This window comes from Carassius gibelio, chromosome A4 (genome assembly GCF_023724105.1).
Source record: "Carassius gibelio isolate Cgi1373 ecotype wild population from Czech Republic chromosome A4, carGib1.2-hapl.c, whole genome shotgun sequence".
In the NCBI taxonomy this organism is placed as follows: Eukaryota; Metazoa; Chordata; class Actinopteri; order Cypriniformes; family Cyprinidae; genus Carassius; species Carassius gibelio.
The window spans coordinates 32,729,547-32,751,023 of NC_068374.1; the positions used below are offsets into that span (position 1 = coordinate 32,729,547).

Genomic DNA, 21,477 nt, shown 5'->3' on the forward strand with positions numbered 1-21,477 from the left:
CACTGGGGACTGTGGCAATCATCACTGTGGGTTTTACTGTCAGCATACTTTCAGGTATTCAGGAGACTTTCTGATAGGTGAAGCACCCTGCTGTCATTGTTCAAAGTAACTGATGTTTTCTAAATTTGTCTCTAAGGCGGCAGACAGATGAAAGTTCAGTCTGGGCTTATGCTCTCAAAAGAAGACCTCACCTTCTACAAAGCCTACAATGTACTCAAAGCAAAAGTGAGCACATTCTTTAATGCATATATATAAATACACATGTAGAACTAGACAGACATACTCACACTATTCCGATCTATTCTATCATTGTCAATTATTTGCACAAAAAGGTTTCTAGTAACACAGGAAATTTTGACCTGGTGCAGGAGCTAGAGAAATCCTTTGGAAAAAACAACTTTGCTTTCTGTGATGTAGAGCTGTCTACACAAAGACCTGCTAAGAACATCATGAACTTACATAGAAATACTTCATTGTCATTACAAATAACTGCCTATTGTATCGAACAAGGTAAGTAAAAATAGATGTTTAAGTATGAATCTGTTCAACATTCAGACATTCAAAACGTGCAGAAAGTAATGATTTAACTTTTGACACATATACAGTCTGGCAGAAACACCGATTAATGCTCTGGTTCATAGTAGCGTTTCTTCATCGCTCTGTATTTCCTGAGGAAGTAGAGCGCCTCGAGTTCTTTGATCACATAGTCTCCACGGTCAACCAGCTTTTTGATTTTCTCAGGATCGGTGATATCTTTGTTCTTCATGAATGCTGTTTTCAGACGCTCCCTGAAGTATGTAGTGCCTTTGGGGTATTCCCGTCCAAGATAAAGAAGCTGTAGAAAAGAGATGCATTACCCAAGCAATGGATAGTCATCAGTATAATTTTACATTTCTTTCGGGACTCTGCTGCCATGCAATGTTATGTCCAATAAAGGATGACATAAAATACCACTGGATAACATTTCATAGGAAAGAACAGAAGTAAAAAGGAAACTGACAGACAATGATGCTTACATTTTTGTACAATCTTATAACTTCTCCTCTCAGTGGATTACTCATTTTAATTTATCTCTCTTTCCTCCTGCGAATAAACCTCAAACAGACAGAGAACAAACAATAATGCACCACAATTTAATGCCTATTGTATTCAGTTAGCATGCAACACCAAATTTACACAAGAAATGTGTACTAAGATTATCTTAGAATATAATTCTCCTATTATTGTATTATCATACTTTATAGTTTATTTAGGTTATAAACGACGATTTATTGACTGGATAAAGTCACCCTCAACTGGGCAGTAAAGTTTCATGTAAGAAATATGGTTTATGGCAGTGTTTGCTCACCTACAAGATCATAACAGAGGTGATTACCAGGACGTGCGGGGAAAACGCCATGATATGGATGCTTTCCAAAATATAAGTCCTGTAGCGTGATGGCGTGTCAAAATAAAAGCCATGTTCCGTCTTTGTATTTCTTTCAAAATAAAAGTCCCATTGTAGCTTGTATTTTAACTGGAGAAAACATTGTATTTTCACAGAATTGTATTATATTAGAGCTTTACAGCAATAACTTGAGATCACAGACAAGATTATTTCAAAACATATTGTTATCATTTTATTGAACAGTATCCATAATATCCACAAAATATGCTCTGGCAGCATATTCCTATACAAAATATTGTCCTATATAACCCCAATCAACATTAAAATATATACTGATTTTCATTTTTAAACACCCCTCTTCATACTTAAAATATAAATAGACTTTAATCCTTTTCTTGGAATATTCTCTGCATTCATTCATGTAGTTTTCATCAAGTGCTTCAGTGCATGTTGCCAACAGTTTTCCAGATGAATTCAGCTCTTCTTCCTATACAGAAGCAGGTAGGCTGTCTCTCTAAAAACAGCAAATTTAGAATTAAAACCTGGAAGATGTCTTGGAAGAAATTATTTAAAAGGTCTGCATTTATGTTTTGGTTTCATGTGAAGTGCATGTGAGAAGCTATGTAAGTTTAGGGTTATTGATGTTTAACATACCCATAGTGCTGACGGTACCCTCCATATGTGCCCTGCACATCTGCCCATGTGGACTGAGATAAACAAAATAATTGCATGTAAGTATCTTTTACATAACACTCATAACTATTTCAGATACTATGAATCGGTCTGTCACTATTTCTTACTGGTCGCACGCAGCTGTCATCAGCATAATACCACATCTTTTCCTGATTTGGTCTGATGAAAGCAGTGTAGTGACCAGACACAGTAGTTCCCTTATGCACAACTACTGCATAGAGACTGTAATGCTCATCAGAACGGAGACAATCAGCCTAAAACAAGTATACAACAAATCAAGCATATATGGCAATATTATTTTGACTGCATGATACTTTACTAAATATATACTAAACATACTTCTGATTTTCCTGCAGAAAAAATGCCAGTGCTAAACGTTTCAGGGAAGGCGACTTTGTTGTAGAGTTTCCTTGGGTAGCCATTATCATTTCTGAATCTTTTCAAGTGGACACACAGAATCGGAGGCAATGAGACGAGTTTCAACTCCTAAATGAAAATGTCAGAAAATCAGAACAATCCACTCACAATGCATTGCACAATGTCCTGAAATCAGTTAAATTCTTACTTGAATTTGCTATATCACCACATGAAATCAATTAAAATATCAGAAATGTAATTGTTAACGATTAAACTGTTAGATAATGCTTTACAATAACAAATGAAGCACACACATAAGTGGATGGCTGCCTTTTTTCACACTTGTCACAGTAAACCTTCTCACTGTCCACCAGCTTTTGTAGCTGGAAAAAAGAGTTGATGCAGTTTTCCTGAAGAACATAAGAAGGAAGAATTATGTATGATTGGCTCAAGATCATATATATTATCTACTATGTATATTACTTATGCACATTGATTAAAATTATATATTGATTCAAGAATGCTGGTAAACAAACAGTTGCTGGTAGCCATTGACCTCTTTGATGATGGTTTAGTGTGCTTACCAAGGAGTTTTCCCTTTCACAGATCGCCAAAGGAAGGCTAAAAAGAGAGTTGGGCATTCGTTGGATGAATTTGCAATTTAAACACCCCACCTGGGTCTCCACCTTTATTTCAAAGAGACTGCTGATTTCCTGAGCCTGAGAGAGTAAAACACAGAGTTTAACAGAATTTATCATTCCCATTAAAACTGAGGAATTACAACACATTCTTAACATAGGTGCATTGATTTTTAATGAAAACCCACCAGAACAGCATCAGCTATCTGCTTCTGACTGAGACTGAGGATGATGTGGAATATTTCATCTGCATCCTGCTCAGTCCATCCTACACCACAATGACACAACCGAGCAACATAATACGTACAAGATTTCCATAAGTATAAGATGTTACTGTGAAATGTCACATACGTTGGATGGCTTGGCGGTAGAGGCAGTTGAGGAAGTCTTTGTATGGAGCAGGATATGATTTTCCCCTCATGGCTTCCAGGATATTCTTCAACTGCAGTGGGACATTACTCTTATCAGTCCTATCTGATGGATGCCATCTTTGAAGGAAAAATTGAACCAAAAATTTGCTGAAAATGTACTACATCCGAGAAACAATACATACAGCTTTTCACTTCGCAAGATGTTAACTGATGGACTGGAGTCATGAGGATTACTTATGAATTATTGTGAGGTTTTTATCAGCTGTTTGGTCTCTCATTCTGACGGTACCCATTCACCGCAGAGGACTGGTGAGCTATTGATGGAATGCTACATTTGTTCAAATCCATTCTGATGATGGAACAAACTCTTCATCTTTGATGTCCAGAGAATGAGAACATTTTTTAACAAATGAAACATGGCTAGTTTGCAAAGAGTGCATCTTATTTAAACAATAATAGAGGTTTACTTGTTCAGTATGTCCAGTAGTTCAGTGGTGGCAGAAAAGGACTGAAGCAAAGCATTTACACAGCAGGACAGCTTGTAGTTTAAAAGTCCCCTCACGTCTGAAACATTAAGATCATTATTAGTTCCAGCATTTCTTGATAAACTTGAACTTAAAAAATGGTTCAAAAGAAATGAAAATGACTGTAGTTACAGTAGCCACCATAGTAGTACCTACCATAATCCAATGGTACAGGGCGTGTGTATAGTAGATAATAAGCCATTTTACTCCAATACTTTCCCATCTACAGACATACACGACTGCAAACGTTTCTCAGTGTTGTCTGGAAACTGTTGTTCTGACGCCGTCGAAATTAAACTGCGCATGGGTTATAAAAATCAAATGAAATATTCACCCTCTTCAAGATACTTCCGCTCCCGTTGTACTCGTAGCATAACACGCAGTTTCATACAGACATAAACAGAAACAGCTGATGTTACTTCCACTTTCAATTCATGCGTCAGTTTCAGTCACAGATGCGAAACTCACACCCGGTTCAGAATAAATGCATAGGCTAGGTATTATTTTTATTTTTTATAAGTATTACTATTAACAAACAGAATTTAATCACTCTTTTTTTGTAATCAATTGAAATATCAGGAAAATCGAATACTAATTATACATAGACTATTTATATTTAATGTATTTAAACCAGTGTTATGTTACTAACATTAGCATACTATAATGGATTTTTTAGAATTACATATTTTTTATATTTTGTTTTGACAGTCTTTTTTAAAGAAATGTCTATATTTATTAGTTTTAGTATTCATCTTAAAAATGAGAAATAAATCTGAAATAAATAATAATAATAATTAATAATAATGTTTATATATATATATATATATATATATATATATATATATATATATATATATATATAATTTTGGTATTATTTAATAATAACCGTTTTTCTTTTAATCTGTACATTCTTAATAAAAGTGCATTTTAAAAGTACATATTAATAAACTTAGTGCAAGTCCTAACCATGACTATTCAATGTAAAGTACAATAAACTACTACTAATACTGTGTCTGCAGCACAGGTCCAGATCCACAGGAGCTCATACACTCAAAATCATAAAATCATATTTACACATGTTATAATAAAATTACATTTTATGTGCATGAAATATTTCTCTTCAAGATATACCATCCATTTTAAATAGGTTATCAGTAGCTTGATATACAGTAATTCATTGATTTATTTATCTATAATGTAATTGCACCAATAAGTGATGGCCAATCACAGGATGTATTAAGTACAACAAATCTGGGACAGAATTTGTTTTACAGTTTGTTCAAGGATAACTCCATTAAAACTCTACTGTTTCTGTAATAAGGTCCAAACATGGTGCTCGATGTTCCTGAAGGAGTTCATGCAGAGAGCAGAGAAATAGCAAGTCAATCATTATAAAAGTAATTACTGAGGACACAATGCATAAAAATGGCCAGCGGATCTCTTACCTGGGTCTATACGGACAAGAAGAACATACAGTAATATTAAAGCCAGAAAAGCTTTGCGCAGAGAGATGGATCTGATTCTAATCTGGCTACTGGGAGACCTCGGTATAACAAGCTCATTGTGGATCTCTGTCAATCACAAAAACACATCACTGCATTCACCATCTATTCTACAATAAATTGACTTCCTCATCAATGATATAGTTATATATTCTGTAAAAAATATGGGAATATAGGCCAAAATATTTTAAATCAAATTTCTTATATTTCTAAGTTCATATTTTAGTTGACACATATATATATATATATATATGTTTTATATTTTCCATATTTTATACATTTTAGACTTCCTCAAAATACTATAGTATAAAATCTAAAAGATATTAACCTTTTCCAGCATAGATGAATGTACACAAACTCCCTTAGGTTAAAAATAAATGGATAAAATACATTTAAGCACATAATTTATTGATCCTACAGAATGCAAAGGTGCTTCCGTTAAATAAGGCTGGGGACATCAAAATTACATCTTTAATTCCTCTCTCCTGAAGTGTTCATTTATTACATTTTCTTGGTTGTAAGGGATCACAATTTCCCAAATCTTATCAAATCCGTTAATGAACAGAAAAGACTAAAAAACGAATCAAACTATTGCCGTATCTGTTAATTTCCGATTTAAGTCCAATCACTGGCAACTCCAGCATCTGCTGGAAGAAGCTGACCTCTATCAATCAACAATTTCATCAGTCCTTTCCTCCGTCTCCATGTCACCCTCAGTCCATAGTCTTCCTCAGGTGTGTCCTGCACCAGGACACTTGTGTCCTCAGTACATGGAGGAGATTTTCCTTGGTTTGGAGGGAAGAGGAGATGTTGAACACTGGATGGAGACGTGCTGGAACAATGTGGCATTTCTGGCGTCTCTATATTCGGGGGGTCGGGAACTAAGCTTGTGTTCGGTGTGTGAACAGAATCCATAGACGTTATATTTCCATTTTTACGGATCTGAAGGTTCTTTAAAACTTCTGAACGCCTGGAGGTGGATAGAACACGGGTAGCCATCCTCATCTTCACCCCTTTTCGAGGAAAGTGAGTTCTTCTTGGAGTTTCTCTACACTCCTTGCTATGACCATCTGAGGAAACCTGCCTGTCATTCTTCATCCGTGTACTACTAAAATTTTCACGTTGGTGCTGCGAACCTGCTGTGGTTGCCTCAAAGGACAACGGAATATATTTGCATCCCTTTGCTCTTCTAGGCTGAGGAAACCCCAAATCTGGCGCCTTATTTGAGATTCTCGTATGTCTCTGGTTATTTCTCCTCCCTCGGCCACATCCACTAACTGTTGTGGTTTCAAGTGAATTAAACTCCGGAGACACCTACAAACAGACAATATACCAGTTAATAAAATGTCTGCACTCAAAACATTCAAGTAAGGATTGCAAAGCATGCAAATACCCAAGATGTACATGGTGCACCACTTTGCTGTGGTTTTTCTGATATAAATGTCTTGGGTTGAATGGCACTCCGTAGCTGTGGTCCATACTCATGCTTTGGTCCATTAATGGGAGCCTCCACAAACAACAGCTGAGATTTGTGCGGGTTCAGCAGCCTCTTCTTATGTGAATTGCGGGGCATTAGAAGACATGATAAGCTTCAAGGAAGGAAAACAAGATGACATGAGACAGAGAATTACTACTACTGTCAGTTGCCTGCACATTGTATAAGACACACACTACTAACTGCTAACACATTTATGAGTCTCAAACCCCGTAATACTCATTCAAAAATGTCATTCGAATTTTATCATATGTTTTATGCAATGTCCCTCGACATACACTTAGTAAGAGATGGCAGCAGTACTATGAGCTATCAAGAAAGTTCGCACGAGGAAAATGTAAGTTACATGTCATGCAATGAAAACCTTAGCTGATACTCACGCATCGCTTTGTATTTCTTCTTAATCGCATTGTATTTCCTCTTTGGACCGTGTAAATTCAACAAAGAGGCTGATAAACCGTCTAACTGAGGTTCATCCTCGGTTCACAAACTCCGGTTCCTCCCAGAAAAAAATTGATTGAATATTAGTTAGCCTAACAGTAGGTTACCACAAGAGGCGTGGCTTAGTGGCCCAGACGTTGTTTTGATTGGTCGAGTAGGATGGAGCCACACTTTAAAGTTGCAATATTATTATTTTTTTTTATCCGTGTTACTATTCAGGTGTAAAATTGAAACTAGACCACTGCTGACGCAGCACATAAACTGTGTTACTTTTCTCAGCACATTTTGAAAAGCACTAGATATACTCGTGTGTAATTTACTGAAACAGAATAGGCCTATTCAAATTTTATATAAGAATATTTTCTGTTGAAGAATGTAGAAGATTTCCGCTTCGCAGAATGCAGAATTTATATTTCTGAGCCGCCGATCGCCCCCTAAAGGAACACAACTGACTGTACCACAGAAAACGGCAACACTTTCGACACTTTCCGCTCGATGGCTCCGCCCATGTGTAGCGTCCATTGGGCTACACGCGATCACGTGATAGCGCTGTCCCGCTCTGCGCCAAAATTCAAAATCTCACCAAATGTGCAACAAAAGTCCCTGGACCAGAGTTTTTATTTTAGCCACATCAAAATACCTTTTATCACTCATCACTGCCAGATTAACTCCGATAAACCAAGTCTGCACGGCTGCCATGAGATGAAGGTTTGACCCGCTTCGTATTATATGACATGTGTTTTATTTTGAATGAATTTAGTTAACGTTAGTAGGGTAAGTTAACGTTAGACGAATCACTAGGCCTCACGTCGGATAATAAAGAAAGATCGTTTATACTTCCTTAATTTAGTGCTTTAATTAGATTACCCTACATTTTAAGACGACAACAAGCTCTAATGTGTTTTAAAACGACGATCAACGCGATGAGAGGTCATTGTAACGTTAATAAAATAAAATTACTTTTTCACAATTTTAACCTGCATTGTACGAAGTATTTTGTTTATAATTGATCTAACAAACAATAACAACAGTAAGTTACGCCAGATTGAAAGTAATCGTTTTGTAACGGTATTTTATATTTTAGAACCAAAATCGTCATTCAAAGACGTTAGACAAAAAAGTCGTTTATCAGCTGACGATCTTCTCGGTATGTTACATTTAGCCAAGATCTTTATATATATATATATATATATATATTTATTTATTTATTTATATTTTAGATATTGAATGTGTATTTTATATAAGTTCCGCATTTATTTTGACACTTATCAGCTTTTGATTCAAGACTGTTTGTCATTTTATTGTTCGTATGAAGCACTATTTAGCTGAATAGTTCCTGTATGTGCTGTACTTAAGAAGGAAAAGATGTAAACATGGCATATTATGTGCTTCATATGTTGCAGACAGTCGTCAGACAGGCCTTTTTGCTGTGAGCAAACAATGAGAGAGAGCCCGAGGAGACCCATCATCCTGAAGAGGAGGAAGCTGCCCTTTCAGAAGAGTGAATCTGATGTAGGGTGTGATGAGGCTGATGGGCCACGCTCCAAGACCACCCCGACCCCGTCCACCGCCCGCTGCTTCCCTGATGGCATCCGGATGATGGACCACCCCACCATGCCAGACACTCAGGTGGTGGTGATCCCGAAAGCAGCCGATCTGCAGAGCGTCATCAGTGCCCTGACGGCCAAAGGAAAGGAGTGTGGTCCTCAGGGCCGAAACAAGTTCATCCTGCTCAGTGGCAGCACCAGTTTGAAGGAGGAGAAAGCCCTCGGGTGTTTATCTACAGAACCTAGGGATGAGCTTGAGAAAGGTGAGGGACGTGGCTAAGACTTCCTTAAAAACATGTGGATGTTCTCAAAAATGTGTTTTCTGAAATGTCCTTTGTCATGATGTCAGTGAAAAGGGAGACGGAGTGCTTCCCGCTGGATGATAGTCTGACAAACATCCAGTGGCTGGGAAAAATGAGCTCTGATGGGCTTGGATCAGAATCAAACCAAAAATGCACCAACGAAGACAATCCAAATGACTGTCCTCAGGTACACAACATTCAAGTCTCCCTATCCTTTCTTTGAAATGCACGTTATAGGTTAGAGATAACTGGCATGCCATATTGCAAAAGGAAGGTAGAATATAGGGGCAAAAATATTTGAGAATTCTGTTATAGATAGTTTTATGGATAATACATCCGTGCATGTTTAAAAAATGTTTTAGAATAAGGTAACGCTTTACAACAAGGTTCATTAGTCAGTTAATTTAGTTAACGTGAAATAAGAATGAACAACACTTCTTCAGCATTTTTTAAATCTTAATGTTAATTTCAAGATTTACTAATGCATTATTAAAATCTAAAGATGTGCTTGTTAGGATTTGTTAATGCACTGTGCATTAAGATGAACTAAACTATTTTCATTAACACTAACAAAGAGTAATAAATGTATTGTAAAGTGTTACCTTTAATATTTAATCAAAATTACTTAAGTGGATCTTCTGGTGAAAACGACAGACTGGTGGCATTCTTTAATTGCATTCTTTAAATTTGTTTTTTGCCTTTTAAGCAGTCCAAAGCTCCAGAAAAGGAGAAGGACCCTCTGTCTGAGAGACCACCATATTCCTACATGGCTATGATCCAGTTTGCAATCAACAGCAAGAAGAACCGACGCATGACCCTGAAAGAAATTTACAATTGGATCGAAGACCACTTTCCGTACTTCAGAAATGTTGCCAAACCTGGATGGAAGGTAGTGTATAAAGCCTGCATAGTTTCAGTTTACCTCTCTTGTAAGATTTCCGAGTGTGATTAATTAATTTATTTTTGTTAGAATTCTATACGTCATAATCTCTCGCTGCATGACATGTTCGTCCGGGAGACGTCTCCTGATGGCAAGATCTCCTACTGGACGATCAGACCGGAAGCAAACCGCTGTCTCACTTTGGACCAGGTCTACAAGGTGTGTATACCTCATTTTAGTCTTAATACAGATCACACACTCACTTCATTATGTGCCAGTCACTTATTGTGCTACTGTGTCCACTTCCTGGCTCATCCCACAGCCTTTGGTTGACCCAGTGACCCCCACTTGCCCTCAGATCACACAAGTTGGTTTCAAACAAGTAAGACCCCTTTTCCTACTAATTCATCTTCTCATGGCAGATCTACAGGTCGTAAGACAGGGACCAGCCTCTCTACTTCTCCAGGAATCAGTTATTTTATTTCAGGGACAGTCAGACAGAAGGAAGCACGTTCAGTTTGAGATCATCGCTTGTTTTGTTCTTTTAGTCATCTGAGAGTCATCGAAAAGGCAGACAGTATTGAGACTGCAGTTATTTTGAAAGTCTCATTTTGTGCAAAAGTAATAAAAAAATCTCTTTTTTTTTTCGTAGCAACAGAAGAGAGGTCCTCCGGAGCTGAAGAAAGCCATACCCGCCACAGGTGGCACAGGTGAGTGTTGAAAGGCATGAGTGTCTCAGAGTGCATGATGAATTTGTTTCCTGACAGTCGTTTGTCTTTGCTCGCCCTCAGAGAGGAAGATGAAGCCGCTTCTGCCTCGGACGGACTCATACCTGGTTCCCATCCAGCTTCCTCTGGGTCAGTCACTCTTCCTGCCCTCCTCCAGTCCCGCGTCTCTCGCCGTTCCTCCACACGCTCACAGTTCCTCCACTCCCAGCTCCAGCGGTGCGAGCAAGCGGGTCCGGATTGCCCCTAAGGTAATACCTACCCGTTTATATGAGTGGATCTCACAAAAAGGGCTCTAGGTCATATTTCATCAAAAGAAAAGTTCTATTCTAGAAAAATAAAAACCTAATTTATTCTTTGTGGTGATTCTCAATACTGTAATGTTTTCTTTTTTATGGTATAATTTCAAACACAGTACAACATGCAAGCATTATTTGTAAATACTTTGGTATGCAAGATATGTTTATTTATAGTCATTTATATAAATAATTTTTCCAATAATTATTTGATTGCATGTGATTTACTCATTAATTTCACATAGGGGAAAAAAACTGAATTCTAGCCCTGATGGAAAATCTAGCTAAAACCAGAATTTATTGGTCATTTTTTATCTTTACCTGATTCAAGGTAGTCTAGATCCCTGAGCAGGTGGACTTCCAGATGATTTTGGTAAACCATTGTAGAGCAGTCAACAGGGGTTTGCATTGCCCTTAATGTAGATCATACTTGCCTGATGAAATGTTACAAATTCTAGCAAACATGTAGGCATCAGAGCAAACACTATCATTTAATTTGTATTAATTACACTAATACTAGTTGTATTCGATCATGAAAACAATGAATTTCAGCCCCGCAGGAAAATTTAGCTAAAACCAAATTCTAATCCTTTTTTTTTGGGTCATTATAGTCTGATCCAAGTTATTCTACATTGTTGGTTAGCTGGACTTTCACCTGGTTTTGGGCTGGTAGACCACATTTGGTTTATCCAACAAGCCAATTATGTTATTCCAAATCCACCTTATGCTAGCATGATCTTTTTTTCCCAGCACGGAAGTCATAACTTGAGAAATGCGTATAGAAATAGAGTGAATAGAGCATGTACTGGTTGTTTAATGCTTGTGTGTGTGTGTGTGTGTTTTGTGAAATGTCTCTCAGATTGACGTGAGCTCGGTCATGCTGTGTGCATCCAGCTCTCAGGATATAAAGGAGGAGCCTGTGAATGTGTCTATGACTCCAGAGGTGTCTGCGGCTCCGCCCCCCAAAACCAGACACAGAGAAAACCGCAGCTCCCGCCGAAAACAGCGTCTAGTCCTGCCAGCCACCGAGGAACCCGTCCTGCTCTACCCCGACAGCACTCTCTTTGACTCGGGCGTGGTCTCCGACGTCTCCACCTTCCAAGACACTCACGATCCGGAGCCCCAATCCACCTGTAAACCTGACCCCGACAGCCCAAACAGAGAATATGCTTTTAAAACGCCCATCAAGAGCAGCCACCCTTCCTCATCCACTCCCAGTAAGCTTCCCACAGTTCTGGAGCCCTGGAGGATCACTCCTGTCGGAAAGGGAGGCGTGCTGGACTTCAGCCCCATCCGTACGCCCAGCGGGCCACAGCTTACCCCACAACGGAACGAGCACACACCTTTCAGCTTCAACAGCACGCCTTTCAAAGAGCTGGCGCTCTTCAGCTCCCCTCGAGAGCTGCTCACCTGCTCCAGACCTTCTCCGAGACGCTCCACTCCGACCTGCTCCAGAGAGCTGTTGCAAATGGGTGCCGCCAACCGCTCTCTCACTGAAGGCCTCGTCCTGGATACCATGAACGACAGCCTGAGTAAAATCCTAGTGGATATCAGCTTCCCCAACCTGGAGGATGATGATCTCTGCATGGCAAACATCAGCTGGTCCCAATTTATCCCGGAGCTCAAGTGACTCCTGTAGCTTATCTCAACTTCTTTTATCCGAGCTGCTCACACTTCCCTCACTGCCTTTGATTCTTATTTACTTGCTATTGATCTCTTAAGTATTTTCTTAACTTCTATTGCTATTTCACTGCCTTTTACTGTACGTGTCTGTGTTTCGGATATGTAGGCCTTTGTTTGTGCGCAAAACTGTTAGTGACGAATGTACTTAGATGAGATTAATTTGCACAAGTTGTAATATATAAATATGAGTGTGTGAGAGAGAGTGTATATTATAAGTGGACATACAGATTTGCCAGATGAATTAATTTACACTACTCAATTCTACAGTGTTTCTTTATTTTGGAATGATTTTGAAAACCTTGGATTAGCCAGATAGACTGACGGTAAAAATAGCACACAACAACAGATTTTTAAGACAATTTGGGGTGTGAAAAAAAGCCTCACATTCAAATTAAAGGGATAGTTCACACAGTTATAAAACAATCTGCCCCCCACTTGTTCTAAACCTTTCTTCTGTTGAACACAAAAGAGGATTTTTTATTTTTATTTTATTTTTTGGAAAACATTGGTCACTAAACATCTGACTGTAGCCATTGACTTGTAACTTTCTTCAGAATATTTTCTTTCGTTCAACAGAAGGAAGAAACTCCAACTCATGGGTGAGTAAATGATGATAGTATTTTCATTTTTGGGTGGACTGTCCCTTTAATGGTTGTTTGTTAATTGCATATGGTCATGTAAGTGGTGCACTGTACTAGAATTTACTAGTCATTCATCTGAAGTGTATCAAGCTTTTTATAACATCCCATAATGCGTGTTTTAATGGTTACAAACGTATCAGAATAGTGACTCATCTCTGCTGCTGCTGCTTTTCTGCATTCATGTGTTTTTGCTATTAAGAATGATTTAAGTAAGACTTTGCATTCTGGATGTTGGGTATGACCAAGATGAGCGTTCAGAGAGATTTGTGGTGTGTTACAAATCTTTTAATGTTCATTTACATATGTAAAGTGATTTGTGAGCATGAATCGAGTTCATATGTGCTTAAATGCATATATGCTTACGTTCTTCCAATGTAAAACAAAACCAAGGAAAAAACAGCTAAATGTCATAAAAATATACAAAAACTACATGGTTGACATTTACGGTGTTAAGATGTTACATCAGCATTAGAAATGAATTACTATATAATAATAGTATGTTAATGCACACACATTTGAAAAGATGGTTTCCATAAGACTTCAAAGCCATGTAATATTCAAATTTGACATTCCCCAAAAGCATACATTTTGGTGATACATAAAAACTTCCCATTAAGACCCTCTGCCTTTCAGAGAACCATATGAGGATGTGTTTTGTGCTATTTTTGAAGACTATTTAAATATGAAAGTTCTCTACTAGGCATTTTACTGAGGTAACAGGCTTCGACCAGAAACACCCATTGTCATTTCCAACAAAGCATACAATTTGGTTTCTCTTCCTATTGTACTTACTTTTTGACAATAAAGGGATACTTCATACAATCATATTTGTGATTTATTACTAAAAAGCTGTAATTCCTCAAAGCAATCCTATCTCTTAACAACACTTGCATTAAACTAGTTTTGGTTGCGTTGACTTTCAATAAAGAGACTGAAAGCTCTCAGATTTCATTAAAGGTATATTCACTTATGTTTAGAAGATTGACCAAAGTATAATGGAACTGTCTTTCATTTGAATATAAACTAGATGAGATTATAAGTGATGCTTGCACTATTTGATAGGGTGCGAGGATCTTGCTATGCGGTTGCTAGGGTAGTTAGGGGCAATAGTAATAGCAAGCACCACTAAAATGTAACGTTGACGCCCTTTGACACTCAGATCTGTTAGTTGGCATGAATTCAGCTGGTGTTTGGTGAAGTTCCATCAGTAGGTCTGAACTTCCTGCTGAGCCACTTCCAGGAATATCTGCAGCTGTAGGCTTATATAATCTGCACAAGAAGAAGTAGAGGTCAATCATTGCATCCTTTCTTCCTCGACTTAAAGTAGTGCTGGATTTAAATACAGTACGTTCTTAAACAACATACCGATAGTTCAGCTGATAAAATGTCTTTCCGAAAAACAATTTCAGTATAACAAAACTGAAAGTAGTTTTAAAACTCGTGAGTTGGACCTTTATACAGTGCATGGCATTGTAAAGGCTGTAAATCTATGCCTCACATCCCTTTTAACCCATGTTAAATTGGTAACACTTTAGAATAAGGTTCCATTAGTTAATGTTAGTTAACTACTTTCGTTAACTTGAACTAAGCAAGAACAATCCTTCTACAGCATTTATAAGTCTTAGTTCATGTTAATTTCAACATATACTAATGCATTATTTAAATCAAAAGTTGTGCTTGTTAACATTAGTTAATGCACTGTGAATTACCATGAACTAACAATGAATAACTGTATTTTCATTAACTAACATTAACGAATATGAATAAATACAGTAATAAATGTATTATTCATTGTTTGTTTATGTTGATTAATACATTAACTAACATTAACTAATGGAACCTTATTCTAAAGTGTTACCGTTAAATTCAATATGGTGTCTAATCTGGCTAAGATCTATAGCAATATATGTTTAGTTTATGGACTTAATACAATAAGGTGCTTTGCATGACTCACTGAAGGCTTTTTTCCAGCGTTCAGGTATGTATGACTTCTTGACTGTCAGGTAATACACAGGTACACCTGATAATGTGAGGGCACAGCTGCCGCCTGTATTCCAGGGGTCCGAATACAATGACAGGCCCACGATGAAGAAACACACTATGGTAAAGACCACCGCAATTGCTAGAGGGACCTGAACACATTCAAAACAGTGTTTAATGAGTACAGTGACAAATTCCTTTTAATAAATCAGTTATCAGCCATTTGCCAACGGACCTTGAATGGTCTGGGATGATCTGGAAATCTGTAGCGGTGGATGATCATTCCCAAGGTGGCCAAGGCGATGAAGAGCCAACGAGAGAAGGATGCAAAGTTGATCAGTTGAAAGATCTCTCCTCTTGCCATCATGATGATCACCAGAGGATACTGCAAACATCAGGAGAAAAGTAAGCGGACATGAAGAAAATGGGAGAAAAGGATGACTGGATGGGATTGTACCAGAAATAGCACAGCTGGCAGTGGAGTTTGTCTGCGGATATGGATCATGGAGAAGATAGCCGGGAAGTGACCCTCTCTTGCTCCTACGAACAACATCCTGCAGAAACCGAGTTAGGATTTTAAAGGAAATATTTATATTTGCTGAAAACCTACCCTCAGGCCATCCAACATGAAGATAAGTTTGTTTCTTCATCCGAACAGATTTGGAGAAATGTGGCATTCCATCACTTGCTCACCAATGGATCCTCTGCAGTGAATGGGTGCCGTCAGAATTAGTGTCCAAACAACTGATAAAAACATCACAATAATCCACAAGTAATCCAAACCACTCGAGTACAACTATGAATGTCTTGTGAAGTGAAAAGCTGCATGTAAGAAATAAAATAAGACATTTTAAAGTTAAACTGTCCTGTCACTTCTGGCCAAAAACTAGTCCATAATAACTCCTCCTCCTGTGAAAAAGTTAAAAACTGTAGTCCTCTCACATTAAAATCCACCAACATATTTGTTTTTTACTGGTTTTGCTTATAACTGGTGCTTGGTCCGTGCATATTTTTCTCCCGATTCAGACAAGATTTTTTTTTTTTTACATGCGAAAGTAATAGAATGGATAGATGACTCATATTTAGCAAGAAAACTGTTTAAATCGTGTGGATTACTTGTGCACTATTGTGAAGTTTTTATCAGTTGTTTGGACTCTCATTCTAACGGCACCCATTCACTGCAGAGGATCCACTAGTGAGCAAGTGATGTAATGCCACATTTCTCCACATCTGTTCAGATGAGGAAACAAACTCTACATCTTGGATGGCCTGAGTGTGAGTGCATTTTAAGCAAATGTTCCTTTTTGGGTGAACTTCTTTTAAATTTTAACCTGTCAAAGTTAAAGACTACTAAAAAGATAAAACATAAATTTAGATTCAAAACTTCTTTTGAAACCTTACCTGGGTGAACCAAAAAATCCTCCATTAAGAGCTCCAAGGCAAGAAAGAGCAACTAATACTGGTATTGCTGGAGCTATACCCTGCAGAGCCCGACTTGCAAATGTCTGCAATGCATTAAAGAAAACAGTCATGACCTTTACTCTCCAAACTAAAGCCTGTAATAACATCTCCAAAGTCCAGAACTACTAACCACTGCCACGGCATCTGACATCAGTAACTCATTTGCAGTCATCATGGTGTAGTAAGCCACATTGACCAGCACGTAACACACGGTAACAGTCACCATGGAGAAAATGATAGCCAATGGGATGGTTCTAACAAGAATATACGAGAAATTAATCTAAGTGCCTTTATATAATAATTTGAATTTTTTTTAATTAAAAACATGCAGTCAAGTAAACAATTTGGCAAAAAAGGAAGTTCAATATACCTGTTTGGGTCAATTACCTCTTCCGTTATGAAATTTAAATAAAACCTGTAAGCAGAAACAAACACTTTTACATTGTTTTTGAAATCCCTTATACTTTGGATTTCTATATTTGATACTGCTAATAAATACCCACCATCCGCCATATGCGTAAAGACCTGAGTAAAAGGCCAAAGGAAGTTTGGTCAGAGTTAAAGAATCTGAGTCAAAGGCATTCTGGAAATTTTCAGTTTTCCCTGAAACAGGAAGAAAATGAAATATCAAGCACATTTCCTGCCTTTCTTGTTGAAATTTGAGTCCATTTTGACCCGGAAAAGATACACATATATATATAAACATCTAGCCCCATTCCAATTTCTCACACACACTTTTGGGACTGAGCTTTGTTGATAAATATGAATAAGCATGTCTATTGTTGAACCATTACCACGACTCCCTGACCTTCAATGTAAAGGTTTAGCGAAGTAAAATTAATATTTAATTTGAAAAAACTATTCCAGCATACAGGTAAGACATCATGTGACTCTTACCATTGACCAGAGCCATGATGCCTGGGATGATGATCAGAATCAGAGCAAACATCTTGATGAAGGTCAGCAAGACCTGTGTACGTGCTGCCATTGACACACTCCAGCAGTTCATTGCCACCACAAACGCTGGGCAGAACAGTATATAGTTTTACAAATGTATTTTTAACTAAATCAATCCATAAAGTAGCAGCACTCACTGACTCCCAGCATGCTGACGATTTTGACCAGAGCTGTTGGAGCAGCACACGGCATGAATAACGGCTCCACTACATACTGACCAAAAGCCAGAGACACGTACGTGGCCACTGCAGGTCTGAAATCACATTATGATTGGACTCACTCACAATTCTGTGTACACTGTGAAATACAAACACTGCATGCACACACACACACACACACACACACACACCTGATGAATATGAACTCAGTCCACAGTCGCAGGAAGGCAGGCAGGGGTCCCAGGGTCTCCAACAGGTAGGTGTAATGACCGCCTGATTTTCTAAAGCTTGTTCCCAACTCAGCATAGCATAAAGCACCTGATGAGAACATGCTATGTTTCAAAAATGGATTCAACTTGCATTAAACATAAACACAAAAATATAGTTTGCAGACTGTTGGTAAGTAACCAAACAGTGATACTACACAAGTCAATGGATAGGCCATCAATTGTTTGACTAACTACATTTTTCAAAACATCTTCTCTTGTGTCCAGCAAAAGAAAGATACTCACACAGATTTGGAGCAACTTAAGGGTATGTAAATGATGTCAGAATTTTAATTTCTGGATGAGCTATCCCTTTAATGGTGGACAGGAGAACGTTAGGAGATTAACTACGGCATGTTAAAGACTAAACTAAAAGGGTAAACATGAAACCAAGACGTATGAACAAAAACACAACCAATCAAGACATAACTCTGACAGATAGATTTTTCAGGGGTCTTTGATTGTTGAAAATAAAGCATTTATTTTTAAATATCTTATTGTCACTTTTGATCAATTGAAGGTGTCCTTTCTAGATTAAAGTGTTATGATTTTTCTTGTGAATCTTATCTTAAGCAACAAAATATGTTTCCAGCATTGAAGATCAGAATGATTTCTAATGGATCATGTGACATTGAAACTTGCATGATGGTGATAAAAATTCAGCTTTGCATCACAGGAATACATTTCGTTCTAAAAGTAAATTAAAACAGAACACTGTTATTTTAAATGTAAACAATAATTCACAGTATTACTGTTTCTGCAGCATTAACTAAATGCAGCCTTGGTTGTGCATAAGAGACTTCCTTCAAAAACATTAAACATTATTCCAAACTTTTGACTGAAAGATGTTCCTCACCAAAAGTGGAGAGGATGCCACACAGAGTCCAGACCAGCAGGGACAATCCCACACTGCCCGAATTCATCAACACGCCTTTGGGAGCAATAAAGATGCCGCTGCCCACCACCGTGCCAATGATGAAAGAAATTGATGGCAACAGGCCTATCCTCCTCCTGAGATGAACTGCATCGTCTTTCACTGTTTTGTCAGTACCTTCATCAGTGGCCGACTCTCTTTTAGAAACCCTCATCGCTCAGTGGCCAATTTAGATCTTCACAAAGGAAATACACACATCATTTGCACAAAAACATCATACACTACACTGCATCGTCATGCACTGTAAAAAAAAAAAAAAGGTTCTGAACTGGGTTTTTTGAAGAACCATTATGGTTTCACAAAGAACCTTTCAGGGAACAGTTCTTAAAGGAACCAATTTTTCTTAGAATAAATACATTTTTTTGAAATTCAACTACCTTTTCTTGCTATAAAGAACCTTCGAACCTTCTCAGAACCTTTTGACAAATGATCTTCCAGTCACATTACATCCATTCAGATTGCACTCTTAATTATAGAGGTTCTAAAGGTTTCGCAGTGTTTTCCTAGCAAAAGAACCATTTTGGGATCTACAAAGAACCTTTACGTAAACAGTTCTTAAATGAATCATATTTTTGTCAGTGTGAAGGCCATTTCATTATCAAATGAACCGTTTTCACAAAAAATTGCTTTGTGTCCAATGAAATTGTTCCGTGGATGTTAAAGATTCTTCATTGAACCATTGATGCCAGTAAGGAACCTTTTTGTTTAAAGTGTGCTGTTTGGCATTTTTCTCAAAACATTAGCGCAAACATGTAATATATACGTGGTATATGGAACTTTACTTCTGAAAAGTTTTAGTATTATGTTTTTCTAATGCTTTTTAAATTTTACTGCTGTTCAGAACATTGAAATGTAACACTCCCATTATGTTTGCAAAATGACAATTACGTTCACAAAACCAAAAAAGCATTTTAAAAACATTTAAAATAATACATTTAAAAAAAAAAAACATTTGTTTTCACAACTAACAGGAATGTTAGTAAAACATTCTTAGACTTTTGCGAGCTGGGCTGTGAAATGAATTTTTCATTTTTTTTTTTTTAAGTGATTTTAAATTACCTAAACAGTAATTATTTCAAACACAAATGCAAATCTTTATTTAAGAAGAACATGAGATCCATCAATCATTTTTCTACTCACCAGTCAGCAGTAGTAAGTAGTGAGACCAGTAAACGTTTCTCTTTTGCTCTTTATGCTGCTTGTTTTGCACCTCCTTTCATACAGAGTAACCCTGGAAACTCACCATCCAGCTCAGAGCTCAGGCCAGAAACAAAGCCAGCAGTCTTCCCAAGATTCATCAACACCAATCATTAAAGCCTTTTAGACGGGGAAAGCCATGTGCCATTGTGCTGAGTATGTGTGTAGGTACAGCGCTCACAGCGGGATGCAGGAATCTACCATGAGGACCTCCTCTGCTTGTTGTGGCAGCTGCAAAGTTCACTTTTCTTCGACATGAACATAAAAACAAATGAAAAATGACTACAGAGAGTGCATGAGAACCCAAGAGCAGTTTTGTTAAGTCTAGCACACAGATTACTGAAAGCTCTTTCAGCACATGCTACAGAGTGTTAGTTTGTGTGTGTGAGGGGTCAGTCCTCACTGAGAGGGAGCTTAACAGTAAACTGTTATTGGTCAAGGGCCACCGACTTTCTCTCTCTCCTCGTTCTGTGTCTGGCTGTCTACTTCATTTAGTCAGATATCAGACATGTGTGTTAAAGTCTCTTTTGACTCATGAAGGTCCTCTATTGTGTTTTTCATTTTCTGTTGTGCACTATGCACCATGAAAAGCATGAAGTTTGTTAACAATTGACAGGCATAAATAGTGCAGGGGCATCTGAGATGCCATTCCCCATTAGTAAAATGGAAAAAATGTTTACAACATCTGCTGTGTTCTCTGAACATGTTTACACAGCTGATAAGGAAGCCAAAAAAAAAAAAAAAAAAAAAACATCTAGGGCTGAAAAAGTATTATATATTTTTAAAAATAGCTTACTTCACTATAAAGGAGTCAAATATGGACTGAATCCAACTGTTGGGTTACATTTTTACATTTGCAAAAGTTGGGTTAGTCCATAACTGACCCAAAGTTGGGTTGAAACATAGTGCTTTAGTAATCACTGAAAGTTAGAGAAAATGTTCTTGAAGTTAAAAACATTTAATTATTTTCTTATTTATTTAAAATCTGATGTAAATGAGTTTGTTGAAATAAAGAGTCATACTTTATCTAAACTTGTTTAAA

The 21,477-nt window shown here is 37.6% G+C and overlaps 5 protein-coding genes across 11 annotated transcripts; 1 reads left to right on the top strand and 4 right to left on the bottom strand.

Moving 5' to 3' along the window:
• Positions 1 to 221: 221 nt before the first annotated feature.
• On the bottom strand, positions 222 to 1,435 carry LOC127977679 (LYR motif-containing protein 5A). Of its 4 annotated transcripts, none has more exons than XM_052582680.1 (3): positions 1,349 to 1,435; positions 1,017 to 1,095; positions 222 to 835 (listed from the first exon to the last, which is right to left on the bottom strand). In XM_052582680.1, the coding sequence occupies exons 2-3, from the start codon at positions 1,059 to 1,061 to the stop codon at positions 623 to 625; spliced, it is 258 nt and encodes an 85-aa protein (XP_052438640.1). In that variant the 5' UTR covers positions 1,062 to 1,095; positions 1,349 to 1,435; the 3' UTR covers positions 222 to 622. The 4 variants fall into 4 exon arrangements, with proteins under 4 accessions (XP_052438640.1, XP_052438646.1, XP_052438653.1 ...); XM_052582686.1 differs by having other exon boundaries at positions 1,017 to 1,083; positions 1,349 to 1,430; XM_052582693.1 differs by having other exon boundaries at positions 1,353 to 1,424.
• A 158-nt stretch (positions 1,436 to 1,593) lies between these two features.
• Positions 1,594 to 4,383, bottom strand: LOC127977637 (ubl carboxyl-terminal hydrolase 18). 2 transcript variants are annotated; one of them, XM_052582632.1, is made up of 10 exons: positions 4,127 to 4,383; positions 3,914 to 4,010; positions 3,427 to 3,517; positions 3,264 to 3,343; positions 3,022 to 3,156; positions 2,752 to 2,847; positions 2,420 to 2,566; positions 2,188 to 2,334; positions 2,042 to 2,094; positions 1,594 to 1,901 (listed from the first exon to the last, which is right to left on the bottom strand). In XM_052582632.1, exons 3-10 carry the CDS (start codon positions 3,494 to 3,496, stop codon positions 1,862 to 1,864), a joined length of 768 nt encoding a protein of 255 aa, XP_052438592.1. In that variant the 5' UTR covers positions 3,497 to 3,517; positions 3,914 to 4,010; positions 4,127 to 4,383; the 3' UTR covers positions 1,594 to 1,861. The 2 variants fall into 2 exon arrangements, with proteins under 2 accessions (XP_052438592.1, XP_052438583.1); XM_052582623.1 differs by having other exon boundaries at positions 3,427 to 3,563; positions 4,127 to 4,382.
• Positions 4,384 to 5,859: 1,476 nt separating this feature from the next.
• Positions 5,860 to 7,509, bottom strand: LOC127977699 (RAD9, HUS1, RAD1-interacting nuclear orphan protein 1). Of its 2 annotated transcripts, XM_052582711.1 has the most exons (3): positions 7,348 to 7,509; positions 6,866 to 7,061; positions 5,860 to 6,786 (listed from the first exon to the last, which is right to left on the bottom strand). In XM_052582711.1, exons 2-3 carry the CDS (start codon positions 7,043 to 7,045, stop codon positions 6,088 to 6,090), a joined length of 879 nt encoding a protein of 292 aa, XP_052438671.1. In that variant the 5' UTR covers positions 7,046 to 7,061; positions 7,348 to 7,509; the 3' UTR covers positions 5,860 to 6,087. The 2 variants fall into 2 exon arrangements, with proteins under 2 accessions (XP_052438671.1, XP_052438680.1); XM_052582720.1 differs by lacking the exon at positions 7,348 to 7,509 and having other exon boundaries at positions 6,877 to 7,009.
• Positions 7,510 to 7,973: 464 nt separating this feature from the next.
• Positions 7,974 to 14,307, top strand: LOC127977711 (forkhead box protein M1). 2 transcript variants are annotated; one of them, XM_052582733.1, is made up of 9 exons: positions 7,974 to 8,116; positions 8,812 to 9,218; positions 9,305 to 9,444; positions 9,964 to 10,146; positions 10,228 to 10,356; positions 10,460 to 10,519; positions 10,790 to 10,847; positions 10,929 to 11,113; positions 12,018 to 14,307. In XM_052582733.1, exons 2-9 carry the CDS (start codon positions 8,849 to 8,851, stop codon positions 12,786 to 12,788), a joined length of 1,896 nt encoding a protein of 631 aa, XP_052438693.1. In that variant the 5' UTR covers positions 7,974 to 8,116; positions 8,812 to 8,848; the 3' UTR covers positions 12,789 to 14,307. The 2 variants fall into 2 exon arrangements, with proteins under 2 accessions (XP_052438693.1, XP_052438703.1); XM_052582743.1 differs by having other exon boundaries at positions 9,967 to 10,146.
• Positions 13,746 to 20,877, bottom strand: LOC127977720 (cystine/glutamate transporter). Its single transcript, XM_052582758.1, has 13 exons — positions 20,379 to 20,877; positions 19,161 to 19,413; positions 18,230 to 18,356; positions 18,018 to 18,133; positions 17,821 to 17,946; positions 17,427 to 17,526; positions 17,294 to 17,338; positions 17,054 to 17,177; positions 16,864 to 16,967; positions 15,920 to 16,016; positions 15,698 to 15,847; positions 15,437 to 15,614; positions 13,746 to 14,751 (listed from the first exon to the last, which is right to left on the bottom strand). Exons 2-13 carry the CDS (start codon positions 19,390 to 19,392, stop codon positions 14,687 to 14,689), a joined length of 1,464 nt encoding a protein of 487 aa, XP_052438718.1. The 5' UTR covers positions 19,393 to 19,413; positions 20,379 to 20,877; the 3' UTR covers positions 13,746 to 14,686.
• Between the last annotated feature and the right edge of the window lie 600 nt (positions 20,878 to 21,477).